At 52.9% G+C, this 17,843-nt stretch overlaps 1 protein-coding gene and 1 non-coding gene across 3 annotated transcripts in view; both read left to right on the top strand.

The window, feature by feature from the left end:
- TRNAW-CCA (transfer RNA tryptophan (anticodon CCA)) lies at positions 1-73 on the top strand. Its single transcript has one exon. It is a non-coding gene; the product is annotated as a tRNA-Trp (tRNA).
- A 4,389-nt stretch (positions 74-4,462) lies between these two features.
- The window catches only part of HIF3A (hypoxia inducible factor 3 subunit alpha), a 28,731-nt gene continuing 15,350 nt past the window's right edge, over positions 4,463-17,843 (top strand). The window contains exons 1-8 of one of the 2 annotated variants that reach the window (XM_060132477.1): positions 4,463-4,521; positions 9,573-9,763; positions 10,882-11,027; positions 12,633-12,717; positions 13,266-13,378; positions 13,884-14,092; positions 15,555-15,661; positions 15,832-15,979. In XM_060132477.1, the coding sequence (XP_059988460.1) occupies positions 4,496-4,521; positions 9,573-9,763; positions 10,882-11,027; positions 12,633-12,717; positions 13,266-13,378; positions 13,884-14,092; positions 15,555-15,661; positions 15,832-15,979 (1,025 nt within the window). In that variant the 5' untranslated portion in view covers positions 4,463-4,495. Of the gene's footprint in view, positions 4,522-9,489; positions 9,764-10,881; positions 11,028-12,632; positions 12,718-13,265; positions 13,379-13,883; positions 14,093-15,554; positions 15,662-15,831; positions 15,980-17,843 lie in introns of those variants that run through there. The other variant, XM_060132476.1, reaches the window with a different exon arrangement.

Below are 17,843 nucleotides of genomic sequence, written 5' to 3'. Positions count from 1 at the left end.
TCCCTGGTGGTCCAGTGGTTAAGACTCCATGCTTCCAATGCAGGGGGCCTGGGTTCGATCCCTGGTCAGGGAATTAGATCCTGCATGCTGCAACGAAGATCCCGTGTGCCACAACTAAGACCTGGTGCAGCCTAATTAATTAATTATTTTAAAAAAGAAGTAGAGTCTATTTCCCTCCACTGGGCAGGACTTTGTGATTGCCTTGATGAAAAGAAGTGACACTGCATGACTCCCAGGGCTAGGTCATAAAGGAGACACAGCTTCTGCCTGTCTCCTCACTCACTCTCCCTCTCCCTTGGGGCTTGGCTGCCATGATGTGAGGAAGCCCAAGCAGCTACATGGAAAGGTCACATGTAGATGTTCCAGCCACAGCCCCCAGGTGAGGTCTCAGCTGACAGGCAGCATCAACCACCAGGCATGTGACTGAGGAAGCATCAGATCATTCCTGCCGACAGTCTTTAAGCTGCCCCAGCTGATGCCAAGTGGAGCAGAGATGAGTTGTCTCCACTGAGCCCTGCCCAGATTGCAGATTCATGAGCAAAATAAATCTCGTTTGGGTGGTTTGTTTTGTAAATGAGAGAGCTTCCAGTTCTTTCCAACCTGTGGGGAAAGAGGACTTCATTCAGACCTAACTCAGATGTCACTTTCCTGCTGAAAAGCCTTCTATGTTTCTATCTCCCTCAGAGTGAAAGCCAACACAACCTAAAAAAAACTCACCCTGCATGATCTTTCCACACCGCTGTCCACTTCCTCCCCACATCATCTCTCTGATCTCATCTCCCAATCTTCCCATCCATCCCTCTGCTCTAGCCACACTGGTCTCCTTGCTGATCCCTGAACTTACCAGGCAAATCCCACCTCAGGACACTTGCACTGTTTTTTTTCCACCGTAGATTAGCCTTGCCCATTCTGGAACTTCATGGAATTGAAATCACATAGTAATTCTCTTTTGTGTCTGTCTTCTTTCATTCTGCATAATGATTTTAAGATTCATCTGTGTTGTATGTGTATCAATAGTTGATTCTTTTTTCTTACTGAGTAGTATCCATTGTATGGGTGTACCACAGTTTGTTTATCCACATCAGTATAGTAATATGTTGATGTGTGGGTGAACCTCAATATCTTTTCAATCTGTCTCCTCTCCTTTACCCCCATTGCCCCTTCTCTGGCCCAGGCATCTCTTCTTTACACCCAGATCTGCACCCCAGCCTCCCTCCTGTTCTCTGACCTTCAGTCTCACCCCTGTTATCCACTCTCCACATGGCAACCAGAGGAATCTTTTTAAGGCACATATTGTGTTCCTGTCCTGCTCAAAACTCTGCCATGGCTCCCCAGTGCTCCCAGGATATTGCCCAAACTTCTTTCATGGCTCTCAGATCTGGTTTGATCTCACCTGCATGCACCATTCCAGCATCACTGCCCACCTCCTCTCCTTACACTCCACGTTGTAGCCACAGGTACCTTTCAAATATCTCAAGGTCCCAAGCTCTTTTTTTTGCCTCCAAGCCATTGCATTCTCTTCCCTCTGCCCAGAATACTTTTCTCTCTCCCTCTCTCTCTCTCTTTTAATAAATTTATTTATTTTATTTATTTATTTTTGGCTGTGTTGGGTCTTCATTGCGCGGGCTTTCTCTAGTTGCCGCCAGCGGGGGCTACTCTTCCTGGCGATGCGCGGGCTTCTCATTGCGGTGGCTTCTCTTGTTGCAGAGCACGGGCTCTAGGCGTACAGGCTTCAGTAGTTGTGGCTCGCAGGCTCAGTAGTTGTGACGCACGGGCTTAGTTGCTCCACGGCATGTGGGATCTTCCCAGATGAGGGCTTAAACCCGTGTCCCTTGCATTGGCAGGCAGATTCTTAACCACTGCGCCACCAGGGAAGCCCTCTCTTTACCTTCTTCACTCTTATTCATCCTTCAAGTCTCTGTTCAGAGGTCTCCTCCTTAGGAAACCTTCTCGACAACCCCCCCCAGGCTGGGTGAGGTGCCTGCACTGAGCTCCCATAGTTCCTGGTGGCTCGGATCACTCTGCATTTTAATAATGTAAAGCTCTCCCCTAAGCTTCAGCTCCAGGAACAAAACTTGTCTCTCCAGAAAAACAAGAACATATCCCTTTTTTAAAAAAAAAAAAATAATTAATTTATTTAGTTTTGGCTGTGTTGGGTCTTCATTGCTGTGTGCGGGCTTTCTCTAGTTGCAGCGAGCAGGGACTACTCTTCGTTGTGGTGCGCGGGCTTCTCATTGTGGTGGCTTCTCTTGTTGCGGAGCACGGGCTCTAGGCGTGTGGGCTTCAGTAGTTATGGCTCGTGGGCTCTAGAGCGCAGGCTCAGTAGTTGTGGCGCACTGGGCTTAGTTGCTCCGCGGCATACGGGATCTTCCCGGACCGGGGCACAAACCCGTGTCTCCTGCATTGGCAGGCGGATTCTTAACCACTGTGCCACCAGGGAAGCCCCAAACAAGAACATATCCTTTTAGCAAAAATTGGAAATCATTTCGAAAAACACATTTCCCATATCACCTTTGCTGCCAGGAACCATCAAGTGAAGTTTAACACTAACCTAGATCATAGATGCCTGGCACATCTGTGTATATAAGTTTTAGTCCTGTTTTAATGTTTGTTTAACAAATGTCAATTTTCCTTGGGCACCGTAAATCCTCAGATTGGCTATCTGCTATGACTCAGATAGCCTCTGCTTCCTCGGATAGGACCTGCTTCTCCTGCAGCCCTTCCTAATTTTGACCTCTCATTCACATGTCTCTGTACTGAGGCTCAGGAGATATTCTCTCAGTTTGTCAAGATTCTTTTGGGGGTAAGCAGCTGAAATCAACTCAACTAATCTAAGCACAAAGTAAATGAATAAAACAATATTTAACAACAACAGCAACAACCAAAAAACCCATAATGGTTCTAAGATTAAAATGGACTTCAGGTATGGCTGGATCCAGGCACTTAAGTGCTAGTGTTAGGACTGTCTTTTACAAACTTTCATTTCTGCTTTCCTCTGCATTGACATTCAGCATAAAGCCTCTTCTTTCATGGTAACAGAGCCCCATGAGCTCCAGGCTCACATCCCACCAGCTTGGCAACTCCAGTAGAAAGAGAACCTCTTTTGTGATAGTTGCAGCAAGTGTCTCAGGGTTGGTTCTCACTGGGCTAGATTAGGTCATATGCCTTCCCTGAACCAATCACTGTGATCAGAAAAACAGAATAAACTGGCTAGGTCTAGTACCTGGAGCTGGTGAGGGGAGGGTTATGGCCAGCCCTATTCAAATTAAATAGACTGAGAGGGGAGAGAAGTGGTTCCCCAAAAGAAAACTGAGTGGGACACTAGGGTGGGCAAAAACCACAGACTTCTGCTATAGTGTCCTCTTCCCTGCCCAAAGCTGCATCCTGAATATTGGTCTGTTATGGATTAGAACCCAACCACCACCAACACACACACACACACACACACACACACACACACACACACACACACACACACACACCTGTTCCTTATCCAATTGTAACACTTTCACCACTCCTTGGTGACCTTGTGCCTCTCCCTTCTTACTTCATTGGTAGAAAGATCATTTCTCCGCTCTTTTGAAAAGTGGGTGTGATTGAGTTTTACATATTTACTTGACATAAACTTGATCACTCACCAGTGAGAACCTGAAAACGGAGTTAGAGAGGCAAGGAGGTGGGGCTGGGGTACAGAGGGTGCTAGACCGGAGGAGTGGGGAGCAGAGGGATTGGGCACGAGACGGAGGGGTGAAGGTGGAAGGAAGGGGCTCGGGACTGAGAGGGAACGATGGGGTACAGAGGGGGGAGGGATTGTAGAACTGGGGTGGGGTCGGGAGTTGGGGGCGGAGAGGAAAAGCGGAGGACTCAGTGGATAGGGAAGGGGTGGAGGCGGAGCTGGGCGACTCAGGAGGCAGGGCTGGGCCACTGGAGGGGGTGGGATTGGAGGTCGGAGGGGCCCACCCGGGGGTAGGAAATGGAGGAATGAGCCGGGGGTGCGAGTTAGAGGGTGGGGGCTGGAGTGAACTAGGTGGGTTCAGAAGAGTACTGGTGTCGGAACTTGGCGGGAGATACTGGGCCAGAAGGCGCGGCCAGCCGACCTTGCTTGCACCGCGCTGGCGACACTGCTGAGAAGTCCGCGGCAAGGAGTGTGGCTGGGGGGGGGTGTATTCCACTGCACCCGCCCCCTCTACACACACACACACACACACACACACACACACACACACACACACACACACAAACACACACACACCTCTCTCTCTCTCTCTCTCTCTCTCTCTCTCTCCCCCCCCCGCACCCCCCCCACGGCATTCCAAGTCTTCGTCTCTTGTCCCGCCTCTTTCATGGAAGTGACAGACCAGTCAACCAACCAGAGCCGCGGGCCGGGCGCTGCGCAGCCAACCGCTCGGCGGGGGGAGGAGCTGGGGAGGGGGCTCGCAGGGCAGGGGAGGGGGCTAGGGGCCTCGAAGGGCTCCGGAGCGGCGACTGGCGAGTCATGGCGCTGGGGCTACAGCGCGCAAGGTACTGGGCTTTGGGGTCAGGAATGATAAGAATTGGGGGGGCCCCTCTTCCAGCGACCCCTGAGCCGGGTGGGGAAGGCGCGGGTGCAAGCCTAGGGCCACTCGGGCGCGCGGTTGGAGACACATCCCCGCCGCACCCTCCACCCTAGGGGACTGCAGGGGTGGGGGCATTTCCCCAAGTCCAGGCTGCCACGCCCCTCTAGCCAGGAGCGACATCTGGGTCGTGATCCCAGATTTCCTGCTGTTCCGGGTTCGCTTCCCCTCCTGACTGGGGTTGAAACTCGGGGTCCCCGTGGAATCGGGGGTAGTTGCGTTTGAGCAGTTCCCAGGCTTCTGCGGGAGGCATTCTCCCTCCACATACTGACCCTTCTGGCCTCCGAGCCCCCAGAATTGAGGTTGTTCTTTGACACCAGACCCCTAGAGTCCTAGGGGATCCGGGGTACCCCCAAATTGAGCCTTCCCAGATATAGGGAGTCCCTTGGAATGCGGAGTCAGCTTCTGAGTTCAAGAGAAGAGAGAGCCTCTTTAACTGGACCCTCCCTGACAGTCTCCCAAACGTTGAGTTGCCTAGAAATAGGCAGAGATGGTCACCTTCCAGAAGCCACCTTGGGACCCTTCCCAGGGGCCTTTTGGAAGGTAGGGTCACCCCCTTTAAGAACAAGAAAACAGCCTGACCCACTTCCCAAAGTCTAGCCTCTTATCTGACTCCTCCACTCCCACCCAGTCCCTGTGACAGTGGGAAGGGGCACCCAAGCCTTATTTGGGGAAGACTCCAGAGAGGGAGCTGTGCCTGATTCAGTGCAAGCTGTGGGAAGCGCCCCCTGCCGCAGAGCCCAGCTGGGGTCATCCCGGACAGGTGGTGGGTTTCTGTGTTCCCTTCCCAGCAGGTGCAGATTTGCTGGGGCAGCACAGGGAACTCGTGCTCTGGGTCCACTGCCAGGGGGTCCTATCTGGCCATGTTTTCATGGGACCCCGGAAAATATCCCATGCCCTTGGTTTCTCCTGTCCAATCTGAGGCGTCCAGGAAGCCTCACCCCCTTCCCTCCTCCCTGGCTTCGCAGGTCTGATTGGATCCTTCCCCACCCCCATGTTTTCACTCCCCCCACTTATACACCCCCCGATTCTATTCTAGTCTCTGGCTCTGGGCCTGCCAGGGAACTCTATCCCACCCCTTCTAGGCCAACCCTGGTCTAGCCCCTCCCAGCACCCCTTCCTGCCTAGGTGGGGGCCCCTCTTGGCGGAGCTGGGGCGCTCCCCCTTCCCCATCCAAGGCCAGCCCTCTCCTGCGGTGTCATCCGAGCCCACGCACCACCCACTCATAACTCGCACCCAGATCCCGGCCACGCTCCATCCCCTCCTGCACCCCTAGGATGGCGCTAGGGCCAAAGAGGGTCAGGGTGATGGTGAGTGGGCCCCCCATACTCCCTTGCCCACTTCCCTTCTTCCATCCTTGCCATCCCATCCCAGGCAAGGGTGATTCTTGGGAAGTCCCTGATGGGCATTCGGCCCAGGGTGCCCCTCCGGTCAGAGGGTTCCCAGAAAACATAGGGCTTTGGGTACAGGCGCCCCAGAGGATTATCATGTCCTTAGGAAGGAGCAGAGTCAGGGGTAGAGAGACTCCCACCGACCCCCACCCCAAGTCCCTTCTCAAACCCAAACCCTCGCAGGCCACCTTGGCGCAATGCCAAGAGGAGTCCCTGCATGTATTCAACCTAAGCCCCCACCCAAATCCTCTACACTTTTTGCAAGACCCCCAGTACCCAGCTGAATATCAGGAGAGAGAGGCCCAGGAGCAGCCCTGAACGTGGGGAAGGGTGTCCCCGCTTCTCCATGCCTTTGTTCTGGGGTGGCAAGTTCTTCAGGGCAGGGAAGAGGTGGGCTTCTCCCTCTCCTGGTTGGGGGGGGGGCACCAAGCCCTAGTCCCCATTCCCAGGCCTTACCCTGGGGCCTCCCAGCCTGGCTCCACCCCCGTTCTCTACTGGAACTCAGAGGAAGGGTGGCAGGGTTCCAGCTGCACGTCCCAACCTGGGCAGAGTGCCAAGGGGACGGACCAGGGCTGGCATGGGGCCAGCTGGGGAGACTGGCCAGCTGGGGAAACCTGGAGGCAGCAGTGGTGGGACAAGGGGAAGGGCCTGGGGCCAATGGACAGAGGAGGGGCAGGGCAGGGGTCCGTTGGGTGGCATGCCCACCAAGGAATGGCATTTAAGAGCACAGGCCCCCAGATCAGGGTTCAAATTGCAGCTCACCCGCTTCCTGGCTTGTGTGGCTTTGTGCCAGCAATTGCTCTCTGAGCCTTAGTTCTGTAGCCTGGAAAATGAGGCTTATACCTCCCCTCCCCTGCACCCGCTCAAGATGAGAAGCAGTGAGGGGACAGATCTTCGGGGCAGGATACCCGATAGGTGAGCAATAAACTGTGTTCAAGTCCGACAGGGTTCTGGGTAGAAGCAGATACGTGGTTAGACTCACAGAAGCGTTGGGCATGGTTGCGCATTGGTGGAGGGCCCTGGGATTACCAGCTTGGTTACTTGGCTGGGCGATGCAATTGCTCAGAGCCTTGGTTTCTGACTCTGTAAAAGGGAGATCACTTTTCCAGGTTCTTAGGGTTTGTTGAAAGGATTTAATGGGGTCTCTAAGCTCATGAGTGTTTGATCCACCAAAGCTATCATTATTAGTAGTATCACTATGATTTCGTTTTCTTCCCAAGGTGTTGTTTAAATCACGTGTGTACTTGCACACATACACACACCACACCATGGGGTTACCACTGAAGCCCGAGGGTTTCTCCAGTGCCTACGATGCTCCTAAGCCTTCCCTCCCTGATGTGGACAAAGGGGAAATAATAAAAGTTGAACCTTTATATAGCACCAACCAATTGCCGGGCCCGGTTCTAAGCCCTTGACATATATTAACTCATTTAATCTTCACAACAGCCCCATGAGTTTGTGCTGTTCTTAGGCTCAGGGAGGCTGTGCAACTTGTCCAAAGTCACACAGCTATTAAGTAATGGAGTTGAGATTGGAACCCTGCACCAGAGGAACTAGCCCCGACTCTGTTTAAAGGGAAAGGCCAGAGACCAGGCCTCTGTGGAGCAAGTGAGAGGCCACACTTCCTGTCAGAACATCCGGAGAACAGGCTGGGAGCTAGAAGGAGGGTCCCGCTGTAACCACCAGCTAGCTTCTTCTATGGAGGGAGGAGTCATTTGGCCACAGAGAGGATTATAGAGCCCAGCTGCCCAGGAGGTGGGGGGCCAACCCCACCCCCCAACCCCGTTCCTGTTCCTACTCCCTGTTCCCTCTGTCTGGGCCCCCAGCTCAGCGAGGCCCGCCCACCCCCACCCTCTGGGCAGGAAGACAAACAGGGCTGGAACAGAACGGGACAGGAGGACGGAATGTCCCCTGGGCAGAGCGGGACTGGAGGCCCCTGCCCCCCATCAGCCAGGAGGGAGGGGATGAGGGCAACTGCTGGCTCCCTCCACCCAGCTGCCCCCTTCTGTGCCTCCCACCCACTTGCACTGAGGAGTTCCTTCCCATCTGGAGAGTCAGAAGAGTCCACTCCCCTCCCTCCATCATGCCTGTGGGTTGGGCTGCAGGTCTCCTGCTCGGGGGTGAGGTTGATGCCCCAGAAGTGGCCTCTGGCTTTTAGGAAGGGGCAGCTTCCCCTCCTAGAGTTTTGCGTCCATGGACGTCAAAACTCTTGTGGCGGGGACGTCACAAGAAAGGAATTAGAAGAATAAAGGCTTTGGAACGTCACTGCCTGACTTCAAATCCCAGCTCCACCACTTAATGGCTTTGTGACTTTTGGGGCAAAGGACTTCACTTTCCAGAGCCTCAGTTTCCCCTTTGTGAAGTGGAGGTTTAAAGTGCTCTCTGCCTAGGGCTTTCTTAGGGCTGAATGAGTACACATAGGCTGAGTCCTTACTTAGTGCAACGCCAGACGCATAAATGCTTAGCAACTTATAGCTGCTTATTAATGGTTTTACCAATAGTATCAATATAGATAAGATTACACATACTATACTATATGTAAATACTCTATAATTTTCTTCCCCAAAACTATAATTTGGATTCAGACAGACCTGGAGTTTGACTTTTAAGACAGTGGCAGAAACAGGGAGAAGTACTGAAATCTGGAGATAAACCCAGGGCCATACAACAGAGGAAACTGAAGAGTTTAGGAAGACCAGCGTTCAAACGCTGGCTTCACTCCTTGTGGGCAAGCACTGCACCTCTCTGTGCCCGGGCTTCATCTGTTCAACGGGGAAAATGTTACTACCTTCCTTCTAGGGATGTCTGAGCTAAACGGGTTAATGTAAGTTACACACTCGGCACGGGGTCTGACCTAATAGTAAAAGCTGGATAAGTGGTAGATATTTCTGGAAAAAAATGACACTCATCCTCTCCTCCCAACCCCACATGCAGAATTCAGGCATTTGAAGTGGATTAAAGGGCTGAGATGAGTGGTGAGCCGTTGGCCCTGGGGTTGGTTTGCTGTGTCACCCTGGCAGGGCCCCTGTTGGTGGGTCGTTGGACTTTGAGATCTGTACTCCAAGATTCTGAGGACTCAGCTCAGCTGAGGAGGGGAAAGTGCAGAAGAGGGGGTTCTGGGAGGCTGTAGGGCAGGGGGCCTGGGGGGCTGGAGGCATCTTCTTGCGCCCTCCGTTCCCTGGCTCCTGGCCAGCTCTGCCAGCCCCCTCCCAGCCGGAGGCCTCCCTGTTCCCCGGTCTTCCCAAGCCCGGAGAATAAACAGCAGATAAGTCAGGGAGGGGACAGAGCGGCCCTGGGCACGCCTTGGAGAGGAGTGAGGCACCGGAGGGCAGCACGGGCTGGCTGGCGCCGGGACAGATAAAACCTGAGGCAAGGAGCGACTCCACAGTATAATCCACCCAGGCCCAGAGAGCTCCGGCAACTCGCCCGGGCCACACTGCGAGGCCAGCACAGTCGCGGCTCTGCCCTCCCTGAACCCGAGACCCATGTGGCAGCAACCCACGTGCTTGTCCCATCCAACTCTTTCCCTTCCCGGGGCGCCGCCAGTGAACGCTGCCCATGCCCGCAGGTCGAGCACGGAGCTGCGCAAGGAGAAGTCCCGGGATGCAGCCCGCAGCCGGCGCAGCCAGGAGACCGAGGTGCTGTACCAGCTGGCGCACACGCTGCCCTTCGCGCGCGGGGTGAGCGCCCACCTGGACAAAGCCTCCATCATGCGCCTCACCATCAGCTACCTGCGCATGCACCAACTCTGCGCCGCAGGTGAGGCCCGCCCCCGGGAATTCCCACCTCAGCAAGACCCCGCCCTCGGAAAGGTACATCCCAGGGAGGCCCCTCCTCCGGGAAGCCTCATCTCCACAAGACCCCGCCCCCCATGTCTTCCCGGCGAAGCCCCACCCCTCTAGAATCCACTCAGTGGGAGAGGCCCCGCCCCTTCAGGTTCTGGGCCAATCGGAACCAAGTTTCTTAGGAGTCCCCGCCCCCTTAGAAGTCTATCATTTGTGAGGCCCCGCCCATTGGAACGCGCCCTTGGGAAGCTCCGCCTCCTTAGAGTTAGAACCCTAGGGAATAGGAGGCCGGCTAACTCCCTAAGGCACCTGGACCCTTAGGATTTGGTCTCCTGAGAGATCTCGGCTAAGCTTCCTTCCCTTATAATCAATATCCCCAGGAGGCTTCACTGCCCAATATTTAATTACTTGAGAGAGTCCCGCTCCCCCTCCTCAGATCCCTAGTTCTATTGCTTGTCCCCTTAGTAGCCATCTGTAGGACGCCTTTACACACACACACACACACACACACACACACGCACGCACACACACACACACACACACACACACACACACACACACACACACACACACACCCTTGGAATCCCAGGACCCTGAAAAGCTTTTATTATGGGGAAAGTGGACTCATGCTCTGGCAGACTCTGCCCATTAGATGAATTCTGCCTCCTTAGAATTCTGTTGCTTGGGAGTCCCTGCTTCTTTAGAATCCCGCCGATCTGGAAGGTCCTGCTCCAAGAATTCTGAACCCCTGGGAAGCTTGGCCCCCTTGGAATTCTGACTCCTCCTAGGCCCTGGCTTCTTAGAATTTTGACCCCTGGAAATTTCATCCCCTTAAGATTCTGCCCTCCTTAGAGTTCTGTTCCCTTAGGAAACCCCTATCTCCTTAGAATTCTGTACCCCTGGGAGGCTCTGCTCCCTTAGAATTCCAGTCCTTGGTGGTCCTGCCCTCTTCCTTGGACTCCAAGCCACTGGGATGTGCCCCACTCACCTGGAGGTACCTATAAGTTCCTCTGAGTGAAGGAAAGCAGAGGGAGGCTAGCCAGGGTGGCCTTACCGCTGACTAGAGATGCCCCATCCTGGTCCGGACACCAGGGGAGTGGAACCAGGTGGGAGCAGGGGGCGAACCACTGGATGCCTGCTACCTGAAGGCCCTGGAGGGCTTCGTTATGGTGCTCACCGCCGAGGGAGACATGGCTTACTTGTCAGAGAATGTCAGCAAACACCTGGGCCTCAGTCAGGTAAGAGGAGCTGCCTGCTTTGTGCAGGTGATGCTGGGATACAGAGGTGACCAGAACCACCTTAGCCCTATTTTTACAAGGCCCACAGTGCAGAGGGGAGACAAATATGTCACCAGACAGGAAGATTCAGAATGGTCAGGGCTGGGGTGGGGCAGCCTAGGGGGCTGTACAAGCCGGGGGTGGAGGGTGGTACCTGACCCAGCCTGGGTGGGAATTGAGGGCTTCCTGGAGGAGAAGACATCTGAGCTAAAACCTGAAGGGCTTAGCCATTCAAAGGGTATGGCGAATGGATGGGATCAGAGAAGACTGGCAATGTACATGGCCAAGGGAACAGAATATGCAAAGGCACAGATGTGAGATAAAACAGCATTTGGGGGAAATAAAGACATTAATCCAAGCTAGGTGCAGAGTGCAATGGGAGAAAGTGAGAGAGAAAAGGCTAGAGAGGACATAATTTAGGACCAAAATAGAAGGTTTATCTCTAGGGCACTGTGGAGCCATGGAAAGATTTTAAGCAGGGGAGAGGTTGTGTCAGAAAGGTGGAATCAGAATTTCATTTTATTTAGAAAGATCCCTCCAGGTACTGCACAGAGATAGAATTAGAGGGAGTGAGACTAGCGGCTGGAAAATCCATAAGGAAGTGGATGCAGGGCCCCAAGTGGGAGAAAAGAAGTAGGATTAGGGGCCTGGGGATGGGAGGACAAACAAGAGACACTTAGAGAGTAGAACTAATTTCAGCTGATCCTTACAGCAATACCATTCTTCTTCTTCGCTCACATAAATGGGCTCCACAGTTGGCATCCCTTCCTTTCCCCTGCCTTGTTATCCCACTCTTGGTACCAATTTCTCTGTTAGTTTGAGCTCTTGGGCTCAGATAGGTGAATGTCTCAAGATCCCAAAGCTCGGAAGTGGCAGGGCTCGGATTCAAATCCAACTACAAGATCTCACTCCTCCCCTATTCAGCATTAGCTCTGGACTGTGGGCTCTGTGGGTCCCCTTTCATCTGTGTCACCTCCTCCCAGCACCAGTCTCATTTCCTGAATTGAAATAAGGAGTTGGGTCTTCGGCTTGCACAACAAATGGAATTTGAATAGGGTCTCACCTCAGGGCCTTTGCACTTGCTGTTCTCTCTTTCCAGGACACTCTACTCCAGAGAGCCACCTCACTGGCTTTGTTCAGCAATTTGTGTAAATGTCACTTCTTCAAGGAACTGTCCCTGACTACTGCCTCTAAGATAGCGTCCCATCATTTCATCATCTTACCTTGCTTTAGTTTTCTTCATATCACTTAGTATATTGTTTTATGCATGTGTGTTGTTTTGTTTGTTCATTGGCTATCTCCCGCCACTAGCCAGTAAGCTCTGAGAGGCAGGGATTTTGTCTTCATAGCCACTGCTGTGCCCATACCATGTAGAAGAATGCCCAGCAAATTATATGCCAAAGGAAGGAATGAATGAATGAATGAATGAATGAATAAGGAGACTGGGGAAATAATCCAGGCTCATGAATTAGGGCAGGCTGATGAGGATGGGAGGGAGGAGATGGGTCAGAGGCCCTGGTAAAAATGCTTTTCCTCTAAGACACCCCCTGCTTCCCTCCCTCCCAGCTTGAGCTGATCGGACACAGTATCTTTGATTTTGTCCATCCCTGTGACCAAGAGGAGCTTCAGGACGCCCTGACTCCCCGGCAGAGTGAGTCCCTGGAGATCTCTGCCCCCAAATTACAGAAACTGAGGCTCCATCCTTTCTTTTTTTTTTTTTTTTTGCGGTACACGGGCCTCTCACTGATGCGGCCTCTCCCGTTGCGGAGCACAGGCTCCGGACGCGCAGGCTCAGCGGCCATGGCTCACGGGCCCAGCCGCTCCGCAGCATGTGGGATCTTCCCGGACCGGGGCACAAACCCGCGTCCCCTGCATCGGCAGGCAGACTCTCAACCACTGCGCCACCAGGGAAGCCCTCCATTCTTTCTTCAGCATATCTTCTCCCCCTCTGAAATACTGGACTGAGAAAAATGGGATGAGGATGATGTGGCCCTGCCCCAGGGGAATACAGGGACATGGCTGCACCCCGGGGGTCTAAAGGAGCATAGCATACCCCGTGGAGACCCTCTCCGGGTCGGAAGTCTCAATTTTGGGGATGAGGCTGGGGAGAGGTTAGTAACCAGGGTGCTGGAGGGACTGGGCCCTGTCCCAAGCTGCCCGGTGACCTGCTCCTCCCCCCCCACCCCCGGCCCTCCTCAGGCCTGTCCAAAAAGAAGCCGGAGGCCCCCACCGAGCGGTGCTTCTCCTTGCGCATGAAGAGCACCCTCACCAGCCGCGGGCGCACCCTCAACCTCAAGGCGGCCACCTGGAAGGTGGGCAGGGCCTGGCCTGGAGGAGGGCAAGGGACCTGCTGGGGCTGGACCTGAGCCCTAAAGTTCTCACAGCGGGTTGGAGTCCGGGAGACTCCTGGGCCGGGGATCCAGTGCGGTGTTCTCAGGCTGGGTCTAGTGCATCCTTTGGGTACCTAGGAGGTTGGGGATCTGGGGGTCCTTGTATCCTTTCTTAGTCTGGGTCTCTGTGAGCCTGGGGCTGGGGGTCCTCATCATCTTGGGCCTGGAGTCTCCATGGGGTTGGAATCTGGGGTCCTCGGAGCTCCCTGAGTCTTAAGAATCTAGAGATTGCCAGAACCTTCTTAGGTTGGGTCTCTGTGGGGTTGGGGTCTGGGGGTCCTCAGAGCTCCCTGAGCTGGGCCTCTAGAATCCTCAGGGGTTTCTTCTTCTCAGCTCCCTGAGGGGAGGGGCCTACAGGGATATACCTCCCCGCCCCTTGGGTAGCCCTAGGCCCAGGTGCATCATTGCCTCGCTCCCTGCCCACCAGGTACTGCACTGTTCTGGACACATGAGGGCCTACAAGCCCCCTGCACAGTCTTCCCCGGCCGGGAGCCCCCACTTGGAGCCCCCCCTGCAATGCCTGGTGCTAATCTGTGAAGCCATCCCCCACCCTGGCAGCTTGGAGCCCCCGTTGGGCCGGGGGGCCTTCCTCAGCCGCCACAGCCTGGACATGAAGTTCACCTACTGTGATGAGAGGTGGGCAGGAGCCAGGGGCCCACCCACCACCTGCCAGCCTGGCTCCTCTTCTTCCTTTCTGCCCAAGTTCATTCACGTCTCCTCTCCTACCCCCCAGCTGCTCTCTCTGCTCTGTTTCTATCTCTCTGACTCCATCTATCTCTGTCTTTGTGTATCTCTCTGTCTCTGAGTTGTCTGTGGGTCTTCGTATCTGGGTTCAGACTGCTTGGGTTCAAATGCTGGCTGTGCACCCTTGGCCAAATGACTTCACCTCTCTGTGCCACACTTTCCTCATCCGTCCTATGGAGTGATAGCAGAACCTACTTTGAACAGTTGTTCTGAGCATTCAGTGAGTTGCCTGGTACAAAGCACTCTAGAAGTGCCTATTTTTTAAAATCATTATCATCATGATTACTTTTTATTTCTATTCATTCTTTTTTATCTTTCTTTTTGTGACTTTCTTTCTTTCTCTTCCCCTCTCCTATTTCTTTCACGTTCTCTTTTGTCTTTCTTTTTTTTTTTTTTTAAATATTTATTTATTTATTTTTTGGCTGCCTCGGGTCTTAGTTGTGGCACCCGGGATCTTTCACTGTGGTGTGTGGGCTTCTCTCTAGTTGTGGCAGGCGGGCTCCAGAGTGCGTGGGCTCTGTAGTTGCGGCATGCAGGCTCTTTAGTTGTGGCACACAGGCTTAGTTGTTCTGCGCATGTGGGATCCTAGTTCCCCGACCAGGGATCGAACCTGAGTGCCCTGCATTGGAAGACGGATTCTTAACCACTGGACCACCAGGGAAGTCCCCTTTTTTGTTTTTTCTTTTCATCACTCTTCCAATTTTTACCTTCTCTCTCCTCCCCTATTAGTTTCCTATGGCTGCTGTATCATGTTACCACAAACGTAGTGGCTCAAAACAATACAAATTCTCTATCTCAGTGTTCTGGAGGTGAGAAGTCTGAAATGAGTCTTATGAGGCTGAAATCAAGGGCTGTGTTCCTTCTGGAGGCTCCAGGGAAGAATCTGTTTCCTTACCATGAAAGCTTCTGGAGACCTCCTACATTCCTTGGCTTGTGGCCCCTCTCTCTACCTTCACAGAGCATCACTTCAGCTTCTGCCTCCATCATCACATCTAGTCTCACTCTGATCACCTACTCCCCTCCTATAAGGACTCCTGTGATTACACTGGGCCCACCCAGATGATCCAGGATCATCTCTGCATCACAAGATCCTTAACTTCATCACATCTGCAAAGTCCCTTTTGCCATGTAAGGTAGCATATTCACAGGTTCCGGGAATTAGGACGGAGACATCTTCAGGGGCCATTATTCAACTGGCCACACCCCGTTTTCTATTTCTTACTCTCCCTTTCTCTGTTACAACCCTGTCTCTGTCTGTCTTGCTGGCTTCATCCCCGTGTCCCCCTCTCCTTCCTTTCACCCACCCTCCACTTTCGCCAGTTGAACTGACCGGGGTCCACTGCACCCACTTCAGGATTGCGGAGGTTGCTGGCTACAGCCCCGATGACCTGATTGGCTGTTCTGCCTATGAGTACATCCATGCGCTGGACTCAGATGCAGTCGGCCAGAGCATCCATACCTGTACGTGTTCAGGTTCCGTTTCCGGTGCTGCATGGCCCCAGCCAACACCAGCCGCCTGCTTCCCCAAGACCCCCAGAACCTTCTCTTCCCTGGCCCCTTCATACCCAGCGCCCTGCTCCCACGGCCTTCTCTCCCCAGTTGCCCTAACCCCTCCCCATGCCCCTCCCCAGTGCTGAGCAAGGGCCAGGCAGTAACGGGGCAGTACCGCTTCCTGGCCCGGAGTGGTGGCTACCTGTGGACCCAGACCCAGGCCACAGTGGTGTCGGGGGGCCGGGGCCCCCAGTCTGAGAGTATCGTCTGCGTCCATTTCCTGATCAGGTAAGCGGGAATGAGGTGGGGTGGCTGTGCGTGGTTCTCTTCTGGTCTGCATACGTGTGAACAGGTGTGTGTGTGTATATGCACAAGTGTGCATGTGTGTGGTGCACACGTGTGTGAGAGGGTATGTGCACAGGTACACGTATGTAGAACATGTGTGACTGACCACACATGTATCTGCATGTAGACACCAATGTGTGTGAGCGTGTAATTTAAACTAAAAGGATTCTATATTCAAGTTAAAATAAGAAATCTAGCTGAATCTTGGGGGCTTTTCTGTGCTTTTTAAAAATTGATGTGTAATTTACATAGAGAAGTTTCATTCTTTTTGGTATACGCTTCTATGAGTTTCGACAAGTGCATGGAATCGTGTAACCCCGACCATAATCAAGCTATAGAGTAGGGAATTCCCTGGCGGTCCAGTGGTTATGACTCCGCACTCTCACTGCCAGGGGCCTGGGTTCAATCCCTGGTCAGGGAACTAAGATCCTACAAGCCATGCAGCGTGGCCCCCCAAAAAGAGCTATAGTGTAGTTTTATCACCCAAGAAAATTCTTTCATAGTGAACCCCACTCCACCCCCCAGTCATCTCTGGCAACCACTGATCTGTTCTCTGACTCTAGAATTTTGCCTTTTCCAGAATGTCATGTACACGAAATTCTGTAGTATGTAGCCTTTGAGCCTGGCTTCTTTCACATAGCCTAATACATTTAAAATTCATCTACGTTGAGGTGTGTATCAATACGTTCCTTTCTGATGCTAGGTAATCTTCTGTGGTATGAATATGTATGGACCACGGTTTATCCATTCACCAGTTGGAGGGTATTTGGACTGTTGCCTATATTGGGCAATTACAAGAAAAGCTACTGTAGACATTCTTGTCCAGGATTTTTTGAGATCATATGTTTTCGTTTCTCTTGGGCAAACACCTAAGAATGGAATGGATGGGTCATATGGTCAGTGTATGTTTAGCTTCCTAAGAAACTAGCAAACTGCTTTCCAGAGAGGCTGTACCCTCTTGCATTCCCATCAGCAACGTGTGAGGGTTCCAGTTCCTCCACATCTTTGCCAGCATTTGTATTGTCTGTTTCTGTCTTGTTTTGTCTTCATTGGGTGACATTCTAATGGGTGTGTAGCGGTGAATCGTAGTCTTTCCCGCCGCTTCCATCATGCACCTTAGAAGTTTTTCACCATGACAACATTGTGACGGGGGCAGCAAACGATCACCCAAGACGGAGACTTACAGCTTTTCTTTGAAGATTATCTTCCAGGACATGGCATTCATTTCTAAAGCCAGAGGAGTTTCCCTGGGTCTTTTTGATCAAGAACAGATTCTGTTAGAAAACAGAGGTTGGTAACAGGAATATTCATCTAAGTCTTCATACACAAGAAAACAAGGCTGAGCGTCCTTGGAATGTTCTCTCCTTAACACCCTTTCAAATCAGAATCTTTGAATAACTTGTAGCCTTGGGAAGAAGTCTCCTCACTGTGAGAGCTAAGGAGAGGGGACCCGCCCCCATATCTTGCGGCAAGCTCCTTTCATTCATTATGAAGATTTGCCTTTTGGTGGCCAGTCCCTGGAATTTCAATCTGCCTCGAGTTCGGTTTTACTGGCAGAAAATGGGTGAAGAAAGAATAGGTGTTTACTTAGTAACGGTGAGATGAGAAGCATATGGTATGAATCGTGCTTAGTGCTGTGTACATACTGCGTGGCGTGCAGCTGCGTGGCTCTTTGTGCGTGCCCAGGTGCTGACACTTTGTAGAATCCATCCTGCCACACCTAAGCCTCCTTCTGTTGCAGTGAGCACCTGCTCCATAAAAATACAACTCACTTGCACGGGGCACTTACAACATTCCAGGCCCTGGG

This window comes from Lagenorhynchus albirostris, chromosome 19, assembly GCF_949774975.1.
Source record: "Lagenorhynchus albirostris chromosome 19, mLagAlb1.1, whole genome shotgun sequence".
NCBI classification, from domain to species: Eukaryota; Metazoa; Chordata; class Mammalia; order Artiodactyla; family Delphinidae; genus Lagenorhynchus; species Lagenorhynchus albirostris.
The sequence above is the reverse complement of the archived record's forward strand: the minus strand, read 5'-3'. Positions and strand labels throughout refer to the sequence as shown.